Source organism: Narcine bancroftii, chromosome 1 (genome assembly GCF_036971445.1).
Source record: "Narcine bancroftii isolate sNarBan1 chromosome 1, sNarBan1.hap1, whole genome shotgun sequence".
Lineage (NCBI taxonomy): Eukaryota > Metazoa > Chordata > Chondrichthyes > Torpediniformes > Narcinidae > Narcine > Narcine bancroftii.
The window spans coordinates 332525011-332546087 of NC_091469.1; the positions used below are offsets into that span (position 1 = coordinate 332525011).

Consider the following 21077-nt stretch of genomic DNA (forward strand, 5'->3'; position numbering starts at 1 on the left):
ATTTAGCATCTGCTTTAATTGCTCTTGAGAACATGGTTAATATTGGTGATTTACCTTCAAATGTTTCCTTTTTTCTGATGAAGGCACTCCCACAGTGGTGCTGGAAAATGAGATCTTGTTGAGGCCAAGATGGCCATAGATTTTCAAGAAAGTTGATGTGTGACTTGGAGATGCAGTCAAAACCCAGAAATGCTGGAGGAACTCAGCCAGTCTCACAGTGTCCAAAGGAGGTAAAAGTATATGACTGACATTTCAGGCCTGAGCCTTTCTTCAAGGTATGAGAGAAAAAAAACAACATCTGAATTAAAAGCTGGGGAAAGAAGTGAGTAAGAGTGAAAGGGGGAGGAGTACAGACCAACAGAAATAAGGTGACCATTGGATATGATAAGAGAAAAGGTGAGAGTTGATTTTGGCTCTATGAAAGAAGACAGAGGGAAAAGGGCAGAGAGAAAGAGACAGAGGTCGAGGAAAGAAGATAGAGAGAAGATGGGGGATTGGGTTTCTTACGGAAACTGGAGAAGATGATGTTGATGTTGGACCTCTTGGAAGGTGCCCAGACGGAAGATGAGGTGTTGTTCTTCCAATTTGCGGGTGGTCTCAATCTGGCAGTGCATGAGACCATGGACAATCATGTCAGCAAGGGAATTGGGCAGGCACTTGAAATGGATGGCTCACCTTCATCCCCCTTCACTCACACCTTAATGAGTTCTGTGTACACCATGATTCTGAATTCTTCTTCTGTGGCTCTGTCTCTGTGGCCAGGATCCTCTACCCGCATCCACAGACCCCCTTCTCCCATGTTAACCACGTTCTGGCCTTCTGTCTGCTCTGGACCATTATATTTCCAACTGCTACTGAGACAGCAACCGTGTCATCTTCACCACTCCCCTCACTCATTCCAGTCTCACCCCCTCTAGCAACACTCTCCCTTTTCTCAATCTCTCTGTCTCTATTTTGGGAGACAAAATCTCAACAGATATTTTCTACAAACCCTCCAGCCCCCACAGCTACCTCGACTATACCTCTTCGCACCCTGTCCTTTGTAAAAATTATATTCCTTTCCCTCAATTACCAATCCTTTCTCTGTCACATCTGGTCCTAGAATGAGGTCTTCCATGCTAAATAATTAGATATGTCTTCCTACTTCAAGCAGCAGGCTTCCCCTCTTCCACCATCAAATCAGCTGTCACCCATATATCCTCAACTACCTGCACACCTGTCTGGAACCCTTCACCCTGATGAGCAACAAGGATAGGATTTCCCTTGTTTTCACCTACCACCCCACTAGCTTCCACATCCAACATCCTTCTCTGCCATTTCCGCTACTTACTGTGGCTATGGGCAATCAGGTTGTGGAGAGTTAGTTGCTCATAACATTTAACTATTTTTTTGCAGTTTAAATAATAATTAAAATGTTATTTGAGTTATCTAATGCAACCTTAGAACTTTATGGATTTTTTTTGCACTTCAGATATTAATGTGTAATGATGTTCACAATAAGGAAATTAATGTTAGCATGACTGACTATTGACTGTGGAATTCTCTCTCTCAATTGTCCACTGCAAAACTCTGTGAATTCTTCTCCAGGGATAACTACCCTCAAGGGAGATTTGAGGGATTTTCTCTCACTGCTTCCCATCTGTAATCCCTGGTTTGATGAAGGGCTCAAGCCCGAAGAGTTCCTACATTTTACTCATACCTTAATGAAGGGCTCAAGCCCAAGATGTCAGTTATGTATCTTTATCTTTGCCATATAAAGTACATTGTTTGACTTGCTGAGTTTCTGCAGGATTATCAAGAAGGCTGTTAGCCAAAGATTATTAAGAAATCTTTAGTGCGTTTTATTTTAGGGAGGCATGCAATGTGTAAAATGGAAAAAAACCATATTGCAGGCATACTGTTGACACTAATGAATTGTTTTGTTAATTGCAGATTGGTGATGTATATCGAAAGAGATAGCAGAAGTGCAGGCGTACTGTTGACACTAATGAATTGTTTTGTTAATTGCAGATTGGTGATGTATATCGAAAGAGATAGCAGAAAAGGAAAGGAACAGCAAAGCAGTAATGAATATTTGTCCAAATGTCTGGATCTGCTGATCTGTCACATGATTCATGAACTGCCAGGAATCATAGGTAAATGAAAAGTGGGAACAGCAGTTTATCTGCCATATTCTGACCTTAAGCTGTGTACAGTTGGTGCAAGCTAACCAGAGCCAAATCCTGGCTGCCTCCTAATCTCAGTTTACCTGCAATCTGTTGGTCGCTGTCAACATTTTGGACATTGTCTGAAACTTTCTAGCTTACAAGCTACACAAGACTGTGGTGAGCTTTTATTAGCTCTCATTAAAACCTTCAGAAATTCTAAAGATAAAAACACAAGCAAATTTCTACATTTGGCTCTAGTTGACATGACACAATTATTTTGTGAAGTACTTGATTCACAAACATAAGAATGCTTTTTGCATTGAAGCACCAGAGCTTCTTATCTCAGAAATCTCATCTTAAGTTTAAAAACAAAATTGAGTGCACATCACCTTTGAATATGCATATGCTTATGCTAATGAACAAAGCTAGATATTTCCGTTGTGAAATAACTTATGTTATCAAAAGTTAGAAATGTGGTTTCCATATTTATGGGCCTGCTGCATTCAGGAAGCCATAATTGATACACTAGCTCACTGAGAAGGACCAATACAAATTGTGTTTTTTTTTTAAAAGTAGCACGCAACAGGATATAGACAGGATGCAAAGTTGAGTGCAAAAGTGGCTCATGGAGTTCAATCTGGATAAGTGTGGAGTGATGCATTTTGAAAAGTCCAACCAGAAGGATTCATATGGGTTTAATGGTCGGAAACTTAACAGTGTGAAAGAACGAAGGGACCTTAGGGTCCAAATCCATAGATCTCTCAAGGTTGCTGAGCAGGTTGATAAGATAGTTAAGAAGGCCTGTGGTATGCTGGGCTTCATTAGTCAGGGGATTGAGTTCAGGAGATGTGAGGTAATCTCACAGCTCTATAAATCTCTGGTGAGACCACACTTAGAATATTGTGTTCAATTCTGGTCACCTCATTACAGAAAGGATGTGGAAGCTATGGAGAGGATGCAGAGGAGATTTACCAGGATGTTGCCTGGATTTGAAAATATGTCTTATAAGGCAAGGTTAGCAGAGGTGGGGCTTTTTGGAGTGAGAGGTGACTAAAGAAGTCTACAAGATTATGAGAGGCATAGATAAGGTAGACATTCAGCACCTTTATTCCCAGGGTGGGAGTAGCAAATATCAGGGTGTCCTCTAAGAAAGTGAAATATGGAAAATTTAGAGGAGATATCAGAGTTACGTTTTTTTACAGAGTGTTGTGGGTACCTGGAATGTATTGCCAGGAGTGGTTGTGGAGGCTGGAACAATAGGGGCATTTAACAGGTAAGGAGGGTTTTAATTTTTTTTAGTTGATTCCTATATAGATCGAACAACTTCGTGAGCCAAATGACCTGTACTATGCAATAATGTTCTATGTTCTGTAACCAAGTGTGGGTATTCTCCTGTTACCAATGGCATTAATGTACAATCTTCAGCTCACTATTACTCACTTCCACCTTTCTCCCCACTATTGTACCGATGTCCCCATCCCCTCTAGATGCTCACTCTGTTTATAACAGAGCAGATTGCTGCTGCTGGGAATGCACCAAGCTGTCATTTATTTTTGATCAGGAATCTGCAGCTTGCCAGTCTCATACGTGTGATTGGTTGGATCATGTGCTTCTGAGCAATGAAAGCATCCAATAAAATGTCTGTGCATTGTGGTATTCAGAGTAATATTGGGACATTCAATATGTTGTGAATAAGTTATTAACAGTATTTTAAATATTCTAACAATAGTTTTATTCATTTTAAATTCATTTTGGGACTGTTAGCAGGTTAAGGGGCATCTGGAAAGTGGGAGACTTTTGGAAGTGAGTCTGGAAGAGTTCAGGACATATAGTGAAAGGCAAGCTTGACAGGATCAGAAGACTCTGCTGAGGAGGGATTTGGAGGCTCCAATATGGAAGAAGGAGGCACATGTCAAGTATAAACTGCTGGGGCCAAGTTAATCCCTTGATGAGCATAAGGGATGCAGAAGGACACAGAAGGAAATTGAGGGTCCAAAAGGGGACATGTGATACCCTTGGGAGATGAAATAAAACAGAATCCTTATGTACATGAAGAACAGAAAGGTAATTAGGGAGAGAATAGGTCTTTTCAATGATCATTATGTTGGTCTAATGTGTGGAACTGTGGGAGGTGGGTGAGGTCTTAAATGAATATCTCTTGATTGTACTTACACTGAGAAGGTAGTATATCAGGGAAGAGAACAGTGATGTCCGCAAATGGATTGTCATTATGAAAAAGGGACAAGAGAGAGAATTGGTCCATGTGATGGACATTATACTGTAGCTAGCTGCGCGTGGGTGGGGCGGCTCAGGTGTGCCCACGTGACCTAAGGTGTTGAGGAGAACCATTTACAATGCAGCCTCACCTATGAGTGGATCTAACCTTGATTGGCAGGTGAAGTGGCTTCTGACTAGGTTTCCATCTGAGAGGTCAGGTGACCCAATATAACAGAGAATCCGCATGGTAATAGGACCTTCCAACCCACGAACCCACGCTGCCCAAATGCACTCAGGTGATCAATTAACCTGCTTACCTAGTACGTTTTTGGAATGTAGGAGGAAACTGGAGCACTGAGGAAAACCCACAAGTACAGTTTTATATCCTGAACCAAGAAGCAATTTACTTGTCAGCAAAGATCAAAGATATAAGAGTAGAAGTAGGCCAATTGGGCTGTCAGGTCTTCTCTGCCATTTAATCATGAGCTGATCCTTATCACTCAGCCCCACTCCCTGGCATCTCCCTGTAACCCTTGATGCCCTGACTAATCAAATACCTGTCAATTTCTATATTAAATACACCCAACAACCTCACTTTCGACTGCTGCCTGTGACAACAAGTTCCATAGCCTCATAACCCTCTGGCTAAAGAAATTTCTCCGGCTTTCTGTTTTAAATTGACGCCCTTTTATCCTGAAATTGTGACCTCTTGTCTTAGACTCTCTTACCATGGGATGAAACTTTGTCACATCTACTCTGTCCAGGCCTTTCATCATTCAAAATGTCTCTTATGAAGATCCCCCCCCCCTTATCCTTCTGTACGCTGACAAATGTTCCTCATATGCTAACCGTTTAATTCCTGGTATCATTCTAGTAAATCTTCTCTGAGCCCTCTCCAATTATTTGAATCCTTTCTCAAATAAGGTGCCAAAAACTACGCAGTTCTCCAAATGTGGTCTCCAAGTGGGATCTAGTAAAGATTTACTAGACCAGTTCCAGGGATGGTGGATTTGCAATAATAGAGTAATTGTATAGGCTGGGACTGTGTTGTCCAAATTTGTGGAAAATAAGAGGAGATCTCATGGAAACCTCCAAAATTCTGGAAGGGCTGGGCCAACAGAGAAGATGACTGAGGGCTCTAGGGACAGGAGTTACAGTCTGAGAACAATTTGATTGCGTAGCACAGAAATGAGGCAGATGGCTTATTTTAGGAATTCTCTACCCAGCGGCGGAGGAGGCCAAGTCATTGTATTCTTTCAAAACAGACATTAATAAGAGTTTTGAACATTAAAAGGAATCATGGCTTTTAAGTATTGTTCTAGAAACTGTTGATGAGTTAAGTATAGTGAGTTGCTCAGGTAGTAAATTGCTGTGGATATGATAGGCCATCTTTTTTTAAATTTTATTTTTATTTTATTTTAAATTTTATTTTCTAAAAAATATGGAATGCTTCACGAATTTGCGTGTCATCCTTGCGCAGGGACCATGCTAATCTTCTCTGTATCGTTCCAATTTTAGTATATGTGCTGCCGAAGCGAGCACATGATAGGCCATCTTGATGTATTCTTTGATCTTGAATGACTGAGTCGATTTGAAGGGTGGGATAGTCCACTCCTCCTTCTAATTCTTATGCTCTTCAAAATAAATCTTGTAATTGAACAGCTATATTGTTAATCAGTTGTTACCATGCTAAAAAGGCACCAGGGCCAGAAGAATCAAGCTAGCAGCTGTTTCTGTCAGCAGAAGTTCTAAAGAAGGCAGCATGCATCAAAACGTTCACACCACGAAGAATTTCTGCCTGGTGCTTAAATTGCTGCATATACAATACCAGAAGTTGACATGCTGTTTCTTTCCCTTTTTCATGATAGTTAGGGTTCGTAGCATGGTTTCATTGCTGGGAGATTGTTTCCAGTGCATGGGCTTAATTTATTTTTTGATTTTTTTTTGCCACGTTTAAGAACACATGATTCATTCACACTCAAAATTTTTCCACCAACAGATTTCTCACTGCTGAATTACCTCAGCACATGAATACGTACATGAACATTTCTCCAGGAAGTGATTCAGTAGATATATATCTGAAATGGACAATGTAGTTTTACTCATTGAATACAAAGATAAAAATAATCCCCGATTGAAATGCGACATTCAAGCAAACTATTGCTTCCTGCTGTCACTGGGCTCAGATGATTTAACCTCCCTAACATCATTACTATTGCAAAGAGAGCTCATTGAGAAAATCTGCAGATGCTGAGGTCGAGTGCAATACACAAATGTGCTGGAGAAACTCAGCAGGTCACACATCATCCATAGGAAGCAAAAGGCAATCAATTATGTTCTTACACAGGTGCTGCATGCCAGGAAATTATTCCCATTTACCTGGAGCACATGCTGTGTAAACAGATCGGATCGGGAATTTTACCTCCCAGACCTCTTGTCAATTTCCCAGAGTGCCTGCAGTCTTAAGTGAACTCCGGCATTCCGTGAACAATGGATTAATAAATAGGACATCACTGCATTGGCGTTGCAAGTCCCGCCTCTTTACTTACCGTACTTCCAGTATACTGTCTAAACTCGCAAAAAGAAATGGAGATTTGGAGTTTTGGTCGTTCGTGTGTGAATGACCAATGCCGAGATGTCGTACATTCTTCAGACTAATATAATCACGCAGAGTCTATCTAAAAAAACAATTGTTTCGGGCATGAAAAAAGGTTGAGAAAGATTGGTTGACTTTCCAGAATGTCTGTGTATGGCATACTGCTACAGAGACTTTTTACAAAATCATTTTGTGTCTTGTATTTCTACCTGTTACAAAAATAGCTCCATTCACACATCTGACTCACTTTGCATGACTGCAAATTAGAAAATGATAAATCTGCTTAGCTTCATATTTTGTTGTCAATTCAGCACAGTTCTAACAGAATTATGATGACAGGTTTTGATTACGTTATTGTTTTGTATTTGGAAGAAGCTATCCTATCTTGATACCTTTTGCAGTAATGTCATTGCTAGCTCTCTATGTGTTTACATTTTCAATTCAAAATGCAATGCTTAATATTTTAATAACCCAGAGCGAGCCCTCCTAATTCTCAGCCTGTCACGGCCATTGTCTTTACTTTCCTGTATTGGGCTCCTTCCCTCTTCTCCCCAAGGGACTAGGTTCTTTGGCAGTATTTATTATTATTGTGGCCGATTTATTAGGCTGTTGACACTGTATCCAGCTGCATTGAGCCAATTAGGACCTTGTCCTGGCAAGAGAGTTTCCCAGACTGAGAATTTCAAATCTTCATCTTATTAAATTCTGGATCTCTTTAAGTGACATAGTTCTTAAAGTGTACTGAAAAGTCCTTGATGGTAAAGAGGGAATAGTGAGGGTTTTTTGGTGCAAGTAAACATTTGCCAGTCACTAATTACCCTCTGAATGATTAATTTTATAACTGTCAGCTTTATAGTTGGCTCAATGACCAAGAAAAGCAGCTGTCACTATTGATGTAAAACTGTGCATCCCAAAAGACTGTCATTCCTCAACTTTTTTGTTTAATTCCAGAGTATCTGTCTTAATAAAAAACAGTCATTACTAACACCAATCTACTGGATTGGCACTGTATCTTTTCCATTGTCTTTGTATCATTTGTAAATGATGCGCCCAAAGCTATACATATAATTCTAGCAGAGTGTAACTGTCAATGTTTCACTGCACTGACTGATATCTTCCATCTCCATGCCTATCATCCAGGATGGGAAGAAGAACTGTTAAAGCAAAAGCAAATTTTGGAATCAATGCACGTTGAAGTACTAAAAATGTAACAGAGCTCTCGTGGAAACAAGGAAGTAAATCGCAAGTGTTATTTACTTCATCTGCATTCCCCTGTACAATACACAAACCTTGAGAACATACTTCTTAAGTTATTTGTTTCTTACTCTTGAGGGGATTTCTTATAACCTTGTTTCTATATGATGCCTCATCTTCAGTCAAGTCCTTCCCTTGCTGTTTCTTTCAACTTTGGCTCAATCTGTCTGGTGTGTATTCCTGACTCAAGTTCTCTCTATGTTGTGGTTTCATAACTCTACACAAGGTCCACAATGACTTGCTTTCACAGAATTGTTGCTGTGGTATGTGCTCACAGACCTATGGATTGTAAATTTATTTTAAATTCCCTTTTTACATTAATCTCTGGATAGCTTTCTTCTTTCTCTGTCTTAGGGAGTCCCTCAGAATCAGACTGGGTTAGTACGGTTAGCGTAGAGGTTAGTGCAATGGTATCACAGCGGCAGCTACCTGAGTTCAAATCAGGCGCTATCTGTAAGGAGATTGTTCGTTCTCTCTGTGTTTGCGTGGGTTTCCTCCAGGTGCTCTGGTTTTCTTCCACCCTAAAAACATTCAGGGTGCATAGGTTAAATGCTGTATTTGGGCAGCAAGGACTCATGGGCCAGAAGGGCCTGTTACCATTCTGTATGTCTAAAAAAATCCATTCCATTTCTGAGGAGTAGAAGACACCTGCTGCAGGAATCCTTTTAACATTGGATGTATATGATATGACCTACTGCCATTGGTCTTGACAGAGCAAGATTTTAGCCCATGATCATGGAGATGAGGGAGAGGATACTGAGGAAGGTGAGGATCAGGATGGGTGGATGTGAGGGAAGGTGGTGCTGAGAAGAGGAGTGTGGGCAAGACCACGTCTTTCAGAAAAATGCAGGGAGAGCAGCTGCCACAACACATGGGCTTTTTTGATGTTTCTGAAGACCTTGACTAGTTTGGAGGCTTTGTGGAATAAGCTCAGCAAGTTTGGCTGCTCAGAGAAATTTGTTTCAATCACCCACTGGCTGATAAAGGACATGTTCTCACTGAACTGCAGAGTGATGATGGAAGCTTCCGATTACTGACATTGAGTGCTGTTAGGCACACTTCTCAATCTCTGGTACATGTTGTTGAATTCAGATATTTCCCTTTACTGGCTTAAAGTGGTTAACACAAAAGAAATGTGAAAATGCTTGCCTTTTATCAGCGGTCAATGTATCCGGCCAGAATCTCATTTGTCACCTCCTTTCTCCATTGTTCATGGAGTTTCCATTTTATTGTTGCTGCAAGATCTTCCATCCATCACATTTCCATTCGAGTCTAGACTTTCTGATTTAATTAGTTGATTGCAAATGTAATTCACCTCACTTTTAAAAAATTTTTCTCTTCCACTCAAGCTCAATTCCACTCCCCCTCCTCCACCCCCCAACCTCTCAGGTGTCGTTTCAGAATGAGAAGCCTGCATTAGATGTGAACCACTCTTGTTTGTACTCAGACTGTTGTTGCTGTCATGTTCTGCAGATGCTGAGTCCTGGTGCAGTATCCAAAACTCAATAGGTCATGCAGCATCCATGGGAAGTAAAAGGCAGTCGACGTTTCAGGTCTGCGCTTTTCATACGGAATCTCGAAAGGTAGGCAGGCACCTGAATAAAAAGGTGGGGAAAAGGGTAGGGGCAGGTGGAAGGAGGAAAGGAGGGATGAAAGGGAAGTGTGAGGAGCACAGGTTAACAGGTAGGAGGACATAGGTGGATACAGGTGGGAGGGCAGAAGAGAATGAAGCTGAGGTGAAAGCAGAAAGGGCAGAGTTCAAAGCAAAGGGGAGAGGGAAGAGAATAGGGTGGGGAGCTTGAGTAAAGGGAACGAGAGAGACCGGGGAAGGAGGTCAAAGGAAATTGGAGGTCAATATTGATGCTGATATTGACTGCCGAGACGGAATATAAAGTGTTGTTCCTCAAATTTGCAGGTGGCCATCTGAAAATGTTGACTGACCATTTCTTTCCCTGGAAGCTGCCTGTTCTGCTGAGTTCCTCCAGCTTCTACTTGTTTGGGCCTCTCAGATTAATTCATTGATATGGTGCACAGATGTAAAATTAACTGTTGGGCTGGTCGGTAGGTGAGAAGTGAGATGTCAGTAGTTAAGAGGTCAGCAGACAAGACGTGAGAAGTCAGCAGGGGAAGAGGTCAGAAGGCAAGAGGTGAGAAGTCAGGTCAGAGGTGAGATGGCTACACTAATTGTGATGTGCACATTCCCACATATTTGTCTCCCTGAGGACAGGTGTCATTTGTGAAATGGCTATGTATGTGCAATCAGTGTGATTTAACGCCACTAGGATTTATGTCAAGTTTATTGTCATCTGATTGTACAAGTACAACCTAACAAAACAGCATTCTCCAGACCACAGTGCAAAATATGCAGACACACAATCGGACATAACACACATACAGACCTATTCCACTACAATCTAATTTTTTCCTCCCTCACATGCATAATCTTCTATTTTTCTTACATCATTGTGCCTGTCAAAGAGTCTTTTGAATGTTCCTTTTGTACCAGCCTCCGCCATCACCCTTGGCAATGCATTTCAAACATCCACTACTTTTTGTGAATAAAATCCTACCTTTGACATCTCCCCTAAACTTTCCTCCACTCACCCTAAACAGATGTCATCTGGATTTTTTCTATTGTTGCTCCAGGCTGACCACCCCTCATAATGGTATACACCTCTGTTAAGTCACCTCTCATCCTTTGTTGTTGCAAAGAGGAAAGCCCAAGCTCTGTCAATTTTGCTTCATCAGACATGTTCTCCATCTCCTCTGCACCCTTTCCAATCCATCTGCTTCCTTCCTGTAATGTGACCAGAACTGACAGCAATTCTCCAAGGGTCATTCTTTTCAAATCCATGCATCTTCTCCCTGACAGGTAGTGAAGGGGCAGCCTCTCTCACCCAGCCATGTCTTGTCCTAGAATTGCAAATGGAATCTCAAAGCATCCTTTCTGCAGGATGGGATAGACATTGCAGTCAAATGAGATAAGTTGCTGCCTTAGGCAGACCTGCTGCCTCACAGCTCCAGCAACCAAGGTTCAATGCCAACCTCAGATGCTCTCTGCATGATCTTCCCGATCTTCCTGTGACCGCAAGGATTTCTTTATATTTCCTCCCTCGCCCCAAAGACACGTGGCTTGGGAGATTAATTGTCCTGTGTGAAGTAACCCTCGTGTGTGCATGGTAGAACTTGGGGACGTTGATGACAGTGTGAGGAGAATGAAATCAGAACATTGGAGGTAAGTTCTGATGGGCAGCATAGACTTTAAAAAAAATTTTAAATTAGACATACAGCACTGTAACAGACCAATTCGTCCCTATGAGTCTGTGCCATCCATTTTACACCCCATTAACCTACACCTCGGTACGTTTTTGAAGGGCGGGAGGAAACTGGAGCCCCCAGAGAAAACCCACACAGACACGGGGAGAACCTACAAACTCCTTACAGACAGCGCAGGATTTGAACTCAGGTCCAGTCCTGATCACTGGTGCTGTAAAGGTGTGGCTATGCCAACCTTAATGGGCTGAAGAGCCTGTTTGACTTCAGGGTTCTACTTTTAGCACAATTTTCCCAGTTTCTAGAGAATGGTTATTTTGTAATAATCATGTTCTTCAGCATAGAATTCCTTTCCTTGGCCCAGTTCATTAAGATTCTGTTGTAATTTCAGATAACCTTTTTCACTACACCATCAATCTTGGTATCATCCACAAACTTACAAACCATACTACCTACATTGTTATTCAAGTGGTTAATATGGCTGACCATTAACAGTAGACCTAACACCAAGAGAGGAATTGTGATTCTTCCACTAAGACTCCAACCAGTCTGGGTCACCAGTAGCATTTTACACTGTGATGTATCTGCGCGCTCAGCTGCCAGTCATATCCAATGACAGAGGCCCATCCTCATCTTTATGCCATGTGCAGAAATTGAATCTGGCCCGCTGTTCTTGTGCCTAGCTGCCTGAACTTCCCAGCAACAGGTTTGACCTTCTGACATGAAATCAGGGAGACTGGATGCAGACTCGGGGATAACTTTGTTGAACATCTTTACTCATCTGCTGCATCAGCCAGGATCTCCCAGTGGCCAGCCACTTTAATTCCACTTCCATTCCCACATTGGCATATCTGTCCATGGCCTCATACTGCCAGGTTGTGACCACACACAAATAGGAGGAACCATCTTGGCACTCTCCAACCAGACATCAACCTCCAATTTCCCGTAAGCTTCCACCCATGCTTTCCCCTATGTCACTGGCATCATTCCTTCTATTTTCCTTCACTTTCCCATCCCCCACACCCACGCCCTCCTCTAGTTTCCCACCCTTTCCCTTCTTACTATTGGAAAGCATCCTCTCCTCTTCTTCCTAGCTTCTTCCACTCTCCTTCCACCTGTATTGACCTATTACTTGCCACTCTGTGCTCATCCCCTCTCCCCACCCTTTATTTGAGCCTCCACCCATTTCTTGTGATTTCTGATGAAAGGTTTTGGCCCAAATGTCAATGTTTATTGCCTTCCATGGATGCTGTCTGACCTGCTGAGTTCCTCCAGCACATTTGTGCATTAATCCAGTTTTCCAGCATCTGAAGTTTCTCATATTTATACTCACTGATCTGCAGTTACTTGATTTATCCCCATCTTCTATCTTTAAACAGGAAGTTTAAAGGCCAAGCCCCTCACAGGATAGGGGCACAGTCAGTACAAATACCAGCTATTCAGGGATTGGAAGAATGGGCCAAGAAACAGTGGGTGCCACTGCACCATCAGTTGTGCCACCATACTCTGTTTTGGTTCTGACCCTGTGACTATATTCAAGTCCCTGGTATTTCACTGATGACATTTAAGGCTGTAATTTGGACATGCAGGACAGTAACAGGCTCTTCCGGCCCATGAGCCCATGCCGTTGAAATACACCAATTAACCTAGAACCCGCCACCCCCACCCTCATATGCTTTGGAATGTGGGAGGAAACCAGAGTACCTGGAGAAATCTCATGCAGACATGGGGAGAACATACAAACTCTCTACTGACATTACTGGATTCAAACTCAGGTCGCTGGCGCTGCAATAACGTTGCACTAACATGTAAACAAATGTAGTCCCAGTCAGCTTTCCCAACAGTGGTGGTCTGCCATCCAAATATCAGAAATTTTCCACTGCTTTAGCAGGTAATTCTGTAGTAGATTCTGTATTTATTCTGTTACCTGCAAAAGGCTCAGGCCTGAAATGTTGGTTTCCTTTACTTCATGTGCCTTCTGCATGACCTGCTGAATTTCTCCAGCATGTCTGTATATTGTACTCAACCCCAGCACCTGCAGACTTTCTTGTTTAACTATTGTGAAACAGAACCTGGTTGGTCTGAAGTCACCTCTTTGAACTCTTGCCAAGCCATCTGATTCCACCAGCCATCCCATAATAGGCACTCTTGCAAAGGAGGCTTGGAAATGAGAATGTATGTGTAAGGCTTATATAGCTTAGGCAGTCTCAGTATTTTCAGTTCAAAGGGTAGCCCACTATCACCTTCTCGAGGGTGATGAGGGATTTATTTTTAGTTATAATGGGTGGCCCTTCTGGCCCATGGAAACATGTTGTGCAATTAGACCCAATTAACCTGCCAGCTTGTACATTTTTGGAGGGTGGGAAGAAACTGGAATATCCAGAGAGAAAATAAGCAGACACAAGGCAATTATGTGCTGCCTGTAAAGCCCCCATCCCTTGAATGAAATTAATCAAATAAATAAATGTTTTAATTTTGACATCCTCTCACTGGGCACCTTCTCCTCATTGCTTCTCTGATTCCACATGGATTATTGCATTAAATTCTGGTTCCCTCATTACAGAAAGGATGTAGATGGGTGCAGAGGAGATTTACCTGTATTGGAGAAGTTATCATACCTTATCAAGGTTGACAGAGAGAGGGCTTTTCTCTTTGAAGTGACAAAGGATTAGAGGTGACTTAGAAGTATTTACAATGATCAGGAGCTTCGTTAGGGTGGACAGCCAGCATCTTTCTCCTGGGGAGACAATAGCAAATACCAGCGGACATCTATTTAAGGTAAGAGGAGGAAAGTTAGGGGAGATGTCAGAGGTAAGTTTTTTACTTAGAGAGTGGTGGGTGCCTGGCATGTATTGCTGGGGGTGATGGTGGAGGGACATTCAAAAAAATCTTAGATAGGCTAATGGATAAAAGAACAATAGAGTTATGTCTGTGAGGGTTAGGTTGTTGTGGAGTAGGTTTCCATAAGTCAGCACATCATCAAGGGCTGAGGGGTCTGTACTGTGCTATGTCCTATGACATTTACGCTACAGTGGCTGGCCATGTTTTCCATGATTCTGACACAAACTTCCAAAACAAGCACACTTCCTCCATCCTTCAATGTGGCAAGACATTTCCTGAGTTCTTCCAATATTTTGTGCCAGAAACATTAACTATCTTTTGCCTTCCATGGATGCTGCCTGACCTGCTGAGTTCCTCCAGCATTTTGTATTTTGCTTCAGTTTTCCAGCATCTGAAGTCACCCCTAGTTTGCCAAGAGATTTCCTGAAGACTCTTCAAGGATGATTACGATGTCTCCTTGAAAATAAATGTTTACTGACAAGAGAAAATCCCTGGCTATGGAGCACTAAGTAAGGCATTGGGCATCTTACAACAGTATCAAGTCAGGCACAAAGAATGAGAGGAACACCTAGCATCCCAAATGAACAACCACCCATCATCAGAGGCAATTGGTAGTTCCCCCATTGTTTTCATCCGTGGCCTCAGAACTGACTGAACTGGAGTGGATGCATTATCTTTGAGCACAAAGGGCTGCCCAGGAAAAGAATTACTTAGCATAGCAATGAGTGCAACACAATTACAGCACTGGCCACCAGAGTTCGAATCTGGTGCTGACTGTATGGAGTTTGTATGTTCTCCCTATGTCTTTGTGGATTTCCTCTGGGTGCTCTGGTTTCCTCCCATCCTTCAAAATGCACAGGGTATGTAGGTTGTAGATTAATTGGAGTATTTGGGTAGCACAGGCTTGTGGACCAAAAGGGCCCATTACAGTGTCATATGTCTGAATTTAAATTTATCTTTGAACTGTTGAAAACGTGACCATGCTGAGCCATGTTGAAAAGGCACAGTATAATATCGGATTGTTCTGGAATTGAGTAGATATTGTAAATAGTGACAAGGGTCAGATATGCAAACATAGGGAAGCTTGGATGTTGAGAGAAATTCAAGGTTTGTGGAGGAGCAAGTAAGAAGCTTGTTGGGGGGGGTTGGTATTAACAGCTGTAGGAGGTTTGGGAACTGAGGAGCGAGCTAGGAAAGAAAATCAAGTGTGCAAAATGGGACCAGTTGGTAACTCTGACACACAATATTAAGGATAATCCCAAAAAGTCTGGGTGATGCTGCATTGGACATGAATGTGCTTCATAGATCAGAACCTATAAATAAACCAAAATGAGGAATGGTAAGCAAAAATAGCCAGTCTTTTTTTCTTTATTTTTTTATTTTTCACACTATGAACCATAACAACCAAAATGCACACAAACATTTCCCTCTTGAATATACACAGTGTCACTTTCTCCCCTTTCCCCCCCCCCCCCCCCCCTCCCTTCCCTTCCTCCTTCCCACCCTTGATACAAGCAGTAAGAACAAGTTGTCTGAAGCTGCAGAATTCAATACTGAGTCATTCAGGCTACAGTGTGTCTAGTTAGAAGATGATGTGTTGTTCCTCAAGCTTGTGTTGGAGCTCACTGTAACAGTGCTGGAGGGCATAAACCGATGCATGGGAGCGGTTCTTACATTGACAGACAAAGGGAAAGTCAAGGTCAGTCCCACGTAAAGCAGTTATCTAATCTCCAACATAAAACTCCAATAATCTGGCATACTTTAGCAGCTATTCCAGACTATTGAATAATATGGTGCTCACATTCATGCCCCAACACACAATCACTTTTTTTAAAGATGATGCAGTAGTATCAATAATTTTATCAGTAAATTTCATGAGTTTAAAGGGAACATAGGAAAAAACCAAACTTGGTGAGTCAGATGCCAAACCACCAGGATTTCTAAACAGTCAGATATTGAACTCTCTAAGTTTTACTACAATTCAAGTTCAAGTTTATTATTATCTTACAATTGTTAAAGTACAACTGGCTGAAACAGCATTCTTCAGTCCTCGGTGTAAAAGCATGCAAACACATATATAGACATAGCATACATATTTACATCTGATTTATGTTCAGTGCATCTGTTAAAATAAATAAATATTGTTAAATAAATCAGAGAGTTCGGAGGGTTAATAGTAGCAGTTCATTCAGACGTTCAACAGTCTCACTGCCTGGAGGAAGAAGCTGTTTTTCAGCCTGGTGGTGCTGGTGCTGATAGTCCTCTATCTCTTTCCTGATGGGAGTAGCTGGAAGATGCTCTATGGATGGGGTGGTAGGGCCTTCTGTGAGCCCTTTTCAAACAACGACCCCCACCTTCCCATCAAGTCCCCAGTCACCTGCACACTCGGGTTGTTTAACCCATCCACCTGCATGTATCTGGCATGTTGGAGGAAACCAGACAAGGGCAATCCCATGCAATCACAAGGAGAACATGCAAACTCTACACAGACAACACTGGACGTCGAGATTGTACCCAGCTTGCTGCTGCTGTAAGGCATCAGCTCTGCCACTGCATTGGCTATAACTTTGATGAATGAAACAATGACCTGACAAATCCCTGTTTTCAACCAATTAGGTGATGTGCTGTCTGCTTTGTGCAATGTTTCTGGGCGAAAACATCCATCAACAATTCAAGCCAAACATTTGAGGACATGTCTCCCATTGATGCCTGTGATGCTCCATCTTGTGACAGCTCAGGTAACTCGGCTTCTTGGCATTTCATTGGTGACTGGGAAAGGAAATGGTTTTATTTTTAAATATGAATGGTGGTGGGGGGGAGGCTGAGAGAGATGGGGACTTGGTTTAGGGTGGTGCATGTGTGTTTATGGGAGTAAATTCAATAATTAATGCACTCATAGATGTCACCATGTTTTATGGGAAATGGTGCCAGATCTTGTAGTTGTGATGAATGGAGTGTACTTTACACTGACACTGTGTGGCTTGGTACAATAACAACACCATCTACAAATTTGTTGATGATACCACAGTAGTGGGTTGTATAAAAGGGGGCAATGAGTCAGCATACAGGAGGGAGATTGAAAACTTTGCTGAATGGTCCACCAACAACAACTTCACACTCAATGTCACCAAGTTCCAGGAGCTGATTGTGGTCTTTAGGAAGGGAAAACCAGAGGTGGAAAGCCAGAGGTGAATATTCAGTGATCATTGAGGTGGAGAGGGCCAGCAATTCCTGGGAGTCATGATCTTGGAGGATCTTTCCTGGACCCAGCACAAGAATGTTATCTTGAAGAAGGCACAATATCACCTCTACTTTCTCAGGAGTTTGCGGAGGTTTGGTATGACATCAAACACCTTGGCAAACATCTATAGATGTGTGCCGACTGGCTGCATCATGGCCTGGTATAGGGGAACTAATACTTCTGAGCGGAAAGTCCTGCAAAAGTTAGTTGACACAGCCTAGTACATCACAGGCAAAACCCTCCCTACCATCAAGAAAATCTACATGGGATGCCAACAGCAATCATCAAGGATCCACACCAATCAGCACATGCTCTGTTCTCACTGCTGCCAACAGGAAAGAGGTATAGGTGCCACAGGACTCGCACCACCAGGTTCAGGAACAGCTGCTCCCCCTCCACCATCAGACTCCTCAACAACAAACTCAACCAGGGACTCGTTTAAGGACTTTTACTTTGCATATTGTTTATTATTGGATATTTATTTTCTGTATTGTGCAGTTTGTTTGTTTGCACTTTATTATTATTAATATTTCTCTCTTTTGTTAACATATCTTTTCTTAGTACTCTTTTTTGCACCACCTATAAGTAGAAATTCTGCCTGGCCCACGAGAAAAAGAATCTCAGGGTTGTACGTGGTATCATGAATGTATTCTGACAATAAATCTGAACTTTTTTGAACATGCATTTAATTTAATTACTTCAGTTACAACAGTAACTAGATCAACAAAACATACTGGAGTCTGAGGATTGACACAAATTAACTGAAGTGCTTCATCTGGCAGGGAACTGAACGTCATCTGTAACATTCTATCTGCATCTCAGTCCTCTGCCCAAGTCTCCCCTCCTGCTCCGCTGCCTAATATTCCTGGCCCCCCCTCTACCTTCTTTCCTCCTTCCTCTGTGATCTGCACCATGGTAAGATATTATGGAAGAAGGGGCTTTTGCACTACAGCTTGTGGGTTGAAGTTCTCAAGTATATTTTCCCCTTAAAACTTTGGATGCAGGCAAGAAGTTGTCTGTCTCAAAGTTGATCAAAGTGGCTAAATTTTAAGATCAGTTTATTTTATAAAATTAGTTAAAACTGTAAGGCAGCATGGTTAACATAGCAGTTAGTGCAACGCTGTTACAGAACTAGTGACTGGGGTTTGAATGCGGTGCTGGCTGTAAGGAGTTTGCACATTTCCCTGTGTCTGTGTGGGTTTCCTACAGGTGCTCCAATTTCCTCCCATCCTTCAAAACGTACCAGGGATTGTAGGTCAATTGGGTGTAATTGGGAGGCATGAGCTCATTGGCTATGAGGGCATGTTAATGTGCTGAATGTCTAAATTAAATTAAAGTTAACAACCAGATGAGTATCAATGTATTAGATGAGGCTTCAGAGGTACAGTATGTTTTTACAGAGTGGTAGTGGAGGCTGATACAATAGATAGATTCAAAAGACTCTTAGATAGACACATGGATATGAGGAAAAATAGAGGGGAATGTGGAAGGTTAGATTGTTGTGGTGTGGGTTTACAAAGGTCAGCATAACATCGTGGGCTGAAGGTGCCTGTACTGTTTTGGAATATTCAATTAATTCTTTAAAGCAGGAGGGAGAAGAGACAGGGATAGGAGAGAGAAGAGGGGGGAAGAAAGAGACACTTGGATGAGTTCCAATTATTGAAATGCTATTCACAATGTGGAGCAGTTATGAAAATCTATCATGGAAGAGCTTCTCACAGGTTCAGCAGATTAGTGGCAAGTGGAAATGGGTCAACGTTTCACGTCAGTTCAGTTGCGAGTCATAGTCCTGAAATATTGAATCTGTTTCTCTCTGCTCATGCTGCCTGATTGTTTGAATCTTGCCAGCGGTTTCCATTTTTACTTTAGACCTGATCTCAGGTGATCTCTGTGTGCAGTTTGTACATTCTTCTTGTGAACACGTGGGTTCCCCCAGGCACTCCAGTTTCTCTTCACATACCAAGCACGTGTAGGTCGATGTGTTAATTGGCCACGATAAATTGCTGTTGGAGTGTCAGTGAGTGGTAGAATCTAGAAAAATTGATGGGGAATATGGTAGAATAAAATAAGAGTAATGTAATGTAGGCTTAGTGTTGTAGGAGTTACTGAATTCTGCAACAGAATAAAAAACAAATGTATTAAGCTGAGTAAGAAATATTGTGCCTGCAGTTTATTAGGCAAGCCTCTTTTAGAGTCCAAACTAACTGTTCCAAAACCTGTGTCAGCCATTGGCTGCATCTTGCACCTGACCTTGAAGTTGTCCTTGTTCCTGATTGGCTGGCTTACGCAAGCTTGTCTGGACACCCGAGTGTGGTATCTGGTGAGTTACCAGTGGTGACAGGCTCTACGCTAAACCCGCACAGGCATGAGGCCACAACAATGTAATTGGCCAATGGACTTAATTCTAATTATTTGGATAAATGTTTTCAATGTACCGAGGAAATAGGGACTTTTTTTATTTTCGGTATCATCCTGTGAATAAGTAGAAAGGTTTTTGAATGATTTGAGTGTATTAGTAGGGCAAATTATGAAGATAAAGATCCAAGAATATTTTTACTTGGGAATATATATGAAAAAGATATAAAACTGAAATTGGATAAATATCAAGAAAAATTTTTAAGTAAAGCTATAGCAACTGCAAAGAAATGTATAGCGGTAATGTGGAAAATGTGGTATTATTAGGCAGATGGCACATTGAAATACAAAATTGTATATCTTTAGAAAAAACTACATTTAGTCTACGAAATCAAGTTGAATATTTTTATAAAATTTGGAAACCATATGTAGATTCTCCAGTTCACTCACCTCTCCCAATTAGAAGCTGTAAAAATAATCAATGAATAGTATATATGCTAATAATATAATACACATAGAAGTAGGTGTTCTTTTTCTTTCTTTTCTTCTTTCTTTTGGGGGGGGTTGGTGAGAAAAATTTTAAAAAATTTAAAGACATGATAATTGCTATATTACTGAATTATTCTGTTTTTATATTGATATAATTGATCAATAATTTTTTTAAAAAAATACAGTGTAGATGGCCCAGACTCAGTGGACTATCAGGCCTGTTTCTGTGCTGTCCCTCTCCATGAACCCTTCCACTTCTACTGTGGTTTACAGCTGGTGAGTGGAAGGAGTGAGGCTCATTTGGGGTGTGGTGTCAAAATCTCTCAGTGAGGCAGGGTTAACTTATTTTTATCTTCATCCAAATGAAGAGTGTCAGGTGGATGAGTAGAGTTCTTCTCATTCCATGTGTGCTCTGCTATCTGGCACATGACTTCAGCCGCAAACTCATCCAGATAAAATTTATCTTGTTTCTGCAGCCATGGTTCCTCTAACTGAGATTTCTCAATTCACTTGAATTCCGCAGTGTTTTATACAGTATGGAAGTGATCCCTTCATCCTAACATCCCGACCCAGGTGTCTACCTGAGCTAATCCCATCTACCTGTGTTTGGTCCATTTCCTCTCACCTTTTCCTATCCATGAACCTGCCCAAATCTCTTAAATTG

General features: G+C 41.7%; 1 protein-coding gene and 1 non-coding gene across 14 annotated transcripts in view; one reads left to right on the forward strand and one right to left on the reverse strand.

Moving 5' to 3' along the window:
* The window catches only part of ulk4 (unc-51 like kinase 4), a 655266-nt gene that overhangs the window by 309721 nt on the left and 324468 nt on the right, over nucleotides 1-21077 (forward strand). For all 13 annotated transcript variants that reach the window (XR_011348088.1, XM_069908808.1, XM_069908860.1 and 10 more), the window contains exons 23-24: nucleotides 2011-2135; nucleotides 16945-17066. Coding sequence is in view for 12 of the 13 variants with exons in the window: in XM_069908808.1 (XP_069764909.1) it covers nucleotides 2011-2135; nucleotides 16945-17066 (247 nt within the window). In the remaining variant the exon portion in view is untranslated. The remainder of the gene's footprint in view (nucleotides 1-2010; nucleotides 2136-16944; nucleotides 17067-21077) is intronic.
* LOC138752084 (U6 spliceosomal RNA) lies at nucleotides 5800-5906 on the reverse strand. The gene has a single exon (XR_011350357.1). It is a non-coding gene; the product is annotated as a U6 spliceosomal RNA (small nuclear RNA).